General features: G+C 37.3%; 1 protein-coding gene across 2 annotated transcripts in view; it reads right to left on the minus strand.

The window, feature by feature from the left end:
- Nucleotides 1–7,500, minus strand: part of LOC122362477 (AT-rich interactive domain-containing protein 3B-like) — a 41,115-nt gene that overhangs the window by 30,275 nt on the left and 3,340 nt on the right. For both annotated transcript variants that reach the window (XM_043263925.1, XM_043263924.1), the window contains exon 2: nt 5,490–6,023. In XM_043263925.1, the coding sequence (XP_043119860.1) occupies nt 5,490–6,023 (534 nt within the window). The remainder of the gene's footprint in view (nt 1–5,489; nt 6,024–7,500) is intronic.

Consider the following 7,500-nt stretch of genomic DNA (forward strand, 5'->3'; position numbering starts at 1 on the left):
TCTCGTCAGTCTTCAGCATGCTGTGTTTATGTCTTGTGGAAAATTCATGAAGTGACCGACTATATTTACAGAAACATCCCACACTGTATTCCTGCCCCGGAAACACACACACAACTCTCATCTCTGACTGAACAGAAGCCACATAATCCACAATATTTATGTGCATTTCAATTATATTTTAACTCAAAGATTTGATAACTGTATGCATAACTAACATATATATATATATATATATATATATATATATATATATATACATATATATATATATATATATATACATATATACACATACATACATACATATATATACACACACATACATACATACACATATATATGTGTGTAAGTTATTATTATTTATAAGCTACAATATTCATGAATTACTTTTCTTATTTTATAGACAAAAGAATAAAATCTGCATCCAAATTCACATTTAAAAACATATTTTTCATTTGCAAGTTACTCATAAACCAACATATTTGTTGATTTTATTCTCTTGACTTACTATTAGATAAGACATTTTCTCATAAACCTCAATATTAATTAACTTGTTTCCATTTTTTGTTACTTGATAACACTGTCAAAGCATTAGAGTTTGTTCAAAATCGTACCAAAATTGCTATTTTTTATTTTTACGTTTCCCACAAACCGCAATATTCATTCAAATATTTTTATTTTTTTTAAAAACATGTCTGTCAAAAGATTATAGATCTTTTCGATATTTATTCTTAATTTTTTTGTGTGTATTTCCTACACACATTATTTGACGTGACAGACAAAACAGTATTTTAAAATACACAACTGAATTAAAATAGCAATGTTCATGTGTAAAGTACTTTCTGAACGTGCATAAAATCAGGTCACGTGAGGAAACATGTAAGGTAACAATCATGTCCTTTAGCAGTAAACCGCTGAAGTGAACAGAGCTGCACAAACACAGGCGTCCCAGGATTTCATTCATGACGCAAACCTTGTGTCTTCATAACATCAACCCACAAAAACAAGCCTCAATCCCTCGGCTGAACACTACTACACCGATATACTCCCCGGTTACTGAGAGAAACGACTCCTGAGCGTTCGAGCATGACACTTCACATCAAGCTGAAATAAAATGAAACAGAAATGAGAGGAAAAACAAGCTAAACAGAAATTAAAGTAACTAAAATTATTAACAAAAAAAGTGCATGAAAACTGAAATAAATTTAAAATGTAAAAAAATTTTTTTTACATAAATGCAAAAAATAAACATACACAAACATACATATATAGAAATATACATATATTTACATATACATATATAAATATATATATATACATATACATACATATACACATATATATATATATATATATATATATATATATATATATATATACACACATATATATACACACATATATATATATATATATACACACATAAATATATACATACACACACAAATACACGCACATTATATATATGTGCGTGTAGACACATTTCTGTTTAAAAATATACATAGTTCAGGTCACTGGGCATCTGCAAGGTATCTGTCCAGAATGCCTGATGCAAAAAGACACTGAATAAATAATAAAGCAGCTTTTAACTGCAGTAGGTGCGAGACACAAACTGACTGTGAAAAAAATAAAAGTCTTTTGATATTAACGCATCCTGTCCTGAGCACAATAACGAAACAACCTGAGTTAAAAAGAAAGCGGTTTCTTTAATCAGGACTGGTCTGGGATCTGCCTGCATCGGCTGCACTAACAGAAGACCTCGTTCATAATGCATGAACCTAAAGACACATCGATCCGGACCCGGTCCACACCGAGCGAGCGCTGAGAGCCAAGACGATGTTTCAGTTCAGTTTATTTCTTCACATATACATGTATGATATAGAAGTCGTCCAAAGATAAGAACGGGTTTTGGTTTTAGGTTTTTATATATATATATATATATATATACACATTTCAAAAATAATTACTTTATCAAATTTAAAAAGTAACATTATATAATAAAATGATACATATAAATGTTTGTACGTATTCATATATATGGTTATAAAGGTTTTTTTTTATTACTTTTTTCAGCAAGGACGTATTAATCTGTGAATCCTAAAAAAAAAAAAAATATATATATATATATATATATATATATATATATATATATATATATATATATATATATATATATATATATATATATATATTTGTTATATTTATATATTTTTATATATATATATATACACACATATACACATATATACATATATATATATATATATATACATATATAAGCTTCACATCAAGAGCTGCTGATGTGATTAAAGGCCTGGAGCTTCTTCTTTATAGAGATGATGGCCGCGTAGAAGAATCAAATACAGACCAAACTGTCAGATTTTTACTGCTGTGTTCATGTTCAGGGCTTGATGGCCACTATAACTAATACATACACACACACACATACACACACAGACCCCTGAGCGTGACACGACGTCTCATCTGAAGGCTTCAGGAAGGACTTTACGGCAGCAGCTGTCATTAAGACGGGAGTCTCTGAACCTCCCCCCAAACCACGCAACCCGAGAGCGTGAAGAGCGCTCATTATACCCCGCCGGACACACGTAATGACAGAACACAGAAAACACGGCGTCTCCATCTCCTCGTCCGCCGGGAATCATCACGTGAGACAAACAGCACGCACCGTGTGGGATCTTCCGCAGTCTCAGGCACATTTATTTTGCATGCATTTTGTCAACTGTTGGGCGCATGTGCATTTGGCCACGAGTTTACTTTAAGTTGCTTCTTTCCGCCGTATGCAGTCTACGGCGTGATTGGTCAGATATAAAGAGAACGAAGATTGATTCGGCATCGTGAGACACAAGAAAAGCAAATAATGGTGAGATATGAAGCGGCTGCGTCGCTCGCTCTCAATGAATCTGATTTGATTGAAGCACGCTGCATCACGTTCAGTGTCTCTTTAAGAAGAAGCTCCAGGCCTTTAATCACATCAGCAGCTCTTCACATAACCTCGTCTCATTTACGTCTGCCATGATGAACTCTCACACAAACCACTGTGATTAACAATGTCTTTCTAGTTTTATTTTTATTTTCATGTCACTTGCAGAGTGAGGATGATGCATTATTTTTCAACGTTTTACTTTTTGCAATACCATTCTTACCACAATATTTACGATATAATCACCGCTTAAATATATTTTAACAATATTTTAATATGATAAAATAAGTCCATACAACTCTCTTTAATGCTGTGAAAATTCTAATTAACAATAATTCATTAATTAATAATATAATTAGTGCTGTCAAACGATTAAATCACGATTAATTTCATAATATATGCATGCGTAAAATGCATATAGAAATACGCACACATACGGTACATGTTGAAAATATTTGCATGCATATACATTTATATTTTTATATATGTAAAAATTGTTAAGCATACGTTTGTATTTATATACACATAATAAATAAACACAGCTCACACGCATATTTACGTAAAACAAAAACGTATATTTTGGACGTGATTAATCACTATTAATCGCTTGACAGCATTAAATATAATATAGATTTATATATATTTTCACGTTAATTTTACTTAAAGCTTTAGCAGTTTTAGCAGCCATTATTTTAGTTGTTTTTAGGTTTGCATAGTTTTTAAATTTCTTATTATTTTAGTCTTCGGTTTGGCTTTTACATTTGATTTCAGTTAACGCTTATTGCATTTGACGTCAAGAATTTTATTATAATTTAAATACACTGCACAGTTACTGTGTATTAAGCAGACAGTTCATTAACAATTCCACCACTGGTGCGTGTTATTCTGAATAAAGTATCGCACAAAAATCAAGTTGAAATGGTTGCGTGAGCTTGCGGCCTAGAAGCATCAGACGCATTTTGGGAAACATAAGAATGGATTGAAAAGTTCAGGTTTCAGATTCAGATGATGACGTTCATAAACTCCTGTGACGCAGCGTTCACTTCAAAATCAATAAACTTCCACCTTGCAGCTACTGTAAGCCTGCCACACACACACACACACACACACACACACACACACACACACACAGACACACACACACACACACACACACACACACACACACACACACAGACACACACAGACACACACACACACACACACACACACACACACAGACACACACAGACACACACAGACACACACACAGACACACACAGACACACACACACACACACACACACACACACACACACACACACACACACACACACACAGACACACACACAGACACACACACACACACACACAGACACACACACAGACACACACACAGACACACACACACACACACACACACACACACACACCCACGCGTTTGCTGACAAATTTGGGCCGAATGTCTCTATGCACGGCCTGGACGCCGGCCAAAGTCGACTCAGCGTTTGGCAGGAGAGCGAGAGAGAGCAAATAAGTGCAGCGAAGTGTCCGGCTCGGAGCCAGAACTCACACGGAGAGCAGACGTCTCTCCCGAGGAGCTAAAACACACACAAACACACACGGCAAGGCGTGAAGAGCTTCCTGAACACGCTGATCAAACAAACACACGAATAAAGCCTAGCAGATACAAACTAATCCGTCTGCTTTCAATCGGGAGAATAGAGTCGCGGCAGGATGAATGGATTTCACACATTTTGCTGTATTATTTAAGCAAGCAAGCTTTAGAAGAAAAATGATTTCAAATACGAAATAAATGTATGAAAAATGTCAAATGAAACATGCAGAAAAATTCTGAAAAATGATCTTTTCTTCCCCGTTGAATGATATTTTAAAATCACTTCAATTTTACTTCTTTCTCACAGAAAACAAGATTTGAAGTGAAAATAAAGCACCTTTTTGCTTAAAACTTTTATTTGCAAACGCTGTAAAAAATGGTTTTAAGTATATGACATTTAAGTGAGTTTCTGCTAAAAAATAAAAAAATAAAAAAATAAAAAGAGAATGCATATATAAAATTGGGGTCAGAAAAATTATCTTTCTGATTATCTTCTATTATTTTTCTTGTTTTAAGGATAACCTTACTACGTTTCGATACCTTTTCTTGCTATATCCATATAGCAAAACCTATAACAAACCTGCACTCGAGGTCAGAAATTATTGTTTATTTATTTTTTCATGATTTATTTTTCTCGCTTTAGTCATTTTGAGACTTCATATTTCATTTTGCTTCTCTAGTAAACGTATCTTGATTTAGTGCGTGACCCTGCACCACAAAACCAGTCATTAAGGTAATAATTCATACATCATCTATAAGGATTGAGGAGTTGGGATTGAACAACATTTGACCGAGATGCAACTACTTTAAAATCATCTCAAAATATAGAGAAAATGACATTTAAAGAAAGAAAAATGGCTAATTTGTCGCGTGAGGTGTATTGTTATTCACGACAGCTTCTGGTCAATGAGTCAAAAAGCCAGCTGTAATGAAGAAAACACGAGCTCTTACCGCTTTAAAGTGATCCTCGTAGCTCCAGTCCGCCTGACCGTTAGGAGAAGACGCAGACGCTTGACCGACGGGCGAGAGATCGTCCTCGGGCTCCTCCTTGACCCTAACGGCGGGCGACGGAGCTCTCTGCGCTTCTACGGCGGCCCCGGGGCCCGAGTAGCTCCTGAAGGGCCGCTCATCTTCCTCGCTCATCATCCCGTCGTCGTCCTCCTCCTCCTCCTCCGAGTCCCGGTCGTGTTCATCCTCGCGCTCCGAGTCCAGGCTGCTCTGGTTGGAGACTCGGGGCGCCTGTCCGGCCCCGGGAGCGCCGAGGCCCCTGCTCACGAAGCCGGCCCCTGAGGCCCGAGCGGCGGCGGTCAGAATGGCCTGCTGAGCCGCGAGCTGCTGGGCGTACATGATGTGAGCTTCCCGCAGCCTCCGCTCCTTCTCCAGCTCCAGACGCGCCTGCTGCTGCCGCTGAAGATGCTCCATCATCTGATCCAGCTTCACTCCCGAAGATGAGTTATGAGCAAAGCCTCCGGACAAACCAGCCTCCTGAGACGGACACAGACACCCATCAGATCCCTTACAGAACACATGCACTCTATCCTACCTGGTCTCATGAGATAAACAAATATGTACCAATAAATACATATCACCGCAGTTTCCAACCGAGAGCTTTCATTCCTTTTCGCACACTTTTAAGGTTTCGATTACTCGCCGAATGTCAGACTTCAGAACAATATTAACATGCTGGGACGTCTGAAAAGAGCGTTAGCGTCACACGCATCCAGCTTCACATCTGTGTGTTTTTGTTCGAGATGTTCTCCAGAGACGAGGAGCTCCGGTTCGATCCCGGGCAACTAAACAGATCAAGTCAGTGTGAAAGGAAGCTGAAGTGAACTCTGTCCGTAGGTTTAGGGTCGATCTGGATCTTTAGTTCTGAACCGTTTCAGTACACGCCTGTATAAACCTAATGAAACTGTGCCGGGGTTCACGTATTGAAGCTGTGTTTAGTGACACGTGAAGTAAAGCACTAAAAAGTGCACTTATAGCATGCAAACCATGCATTATACAGCGTCCACCTTTTTTTGTTTTGGAAACAGCATCAGTCTGTTGGGGCTTTATTGATCACATGCTAATGTAAATATATATATATATATGGCCTGTCACGGCTATTTTGGTAGGGCTTTATTTTACAGTCCTGTTCCTCACGCACATACTTACAATAACTAGGTAACTAAGTACTAACCCTGAACCTAATCCTAACCCATGCAGTTACCTAATATTACCAGCACAAGTACATCAAAGCACACGTACGGTAAAATAACCGCTTTTTTTGTTGTGGTCAAAATGATGCATTTTTCTCTCATGCAAAATCCATTGGGATAGTAAAGATCGTGTTCGTTTTCCCGCTGTAAATATATCAAAACTTCATTTCTGATTAGTAATATGCATTGCTAAGAATTTCGACTTTAAACGAGATTTTCTTTAGATTTCTTGCACCCTCAGATTCTTGGTCAAAAAAACAGTCCGATCACAACAAAACCGTACGTCAATGGAAAGCGTATTTATTCATATATCTTTTAAAAAAAAATGAACCCTTGCGACTAGTTTTGTGCTCCGGGGACGCAGGGAGTCATAATATAACATCACGATCACGTAAGAAGGACTACACGCCGACAAAAAGACAGCAAGCGTTCAATTCAGAAGAATATTTAGAACGTCAAAAAACGTCAAAAACCTGGCGTATTTAGTGGATTATTCTCTAGTCTTCTTTTCTCTTTAAATGAAGGACAAGCCCAAAAAGGTTTTGTAGAAGCACTTTTGAACCCGACTACATGTAGTTATTACGGCGAGGAAGCGTTTTTATGGATTACGGACCGATATTTGAGTTAAAAAAAAAGTCTTAACGCTGGATTAGTTTGATCTTTTGTCTTCTCCTGGTGTTCACCGACGGACCGGAGCGCTGCGGATTATTCTGATGTTTTTATCAGGCTCTCATTCTGACGGCACCCATTCACTTCCATTA

This window comes from Puntigrus tetrazona, chromosome 18 (assembly GCF_018831695.1).
Source record: "Puntigrus tetrazona isolate hp1 chromosome 18, ASM1883169v1, whole genome shotgun sequence".
Taxonomy (NCBI): Eukaryota; Metazoa; Chordata; class Actinopteri; order Cypriniformes; family Cyprinidae; genus Puntigrus; species Puntigrus tetrazona.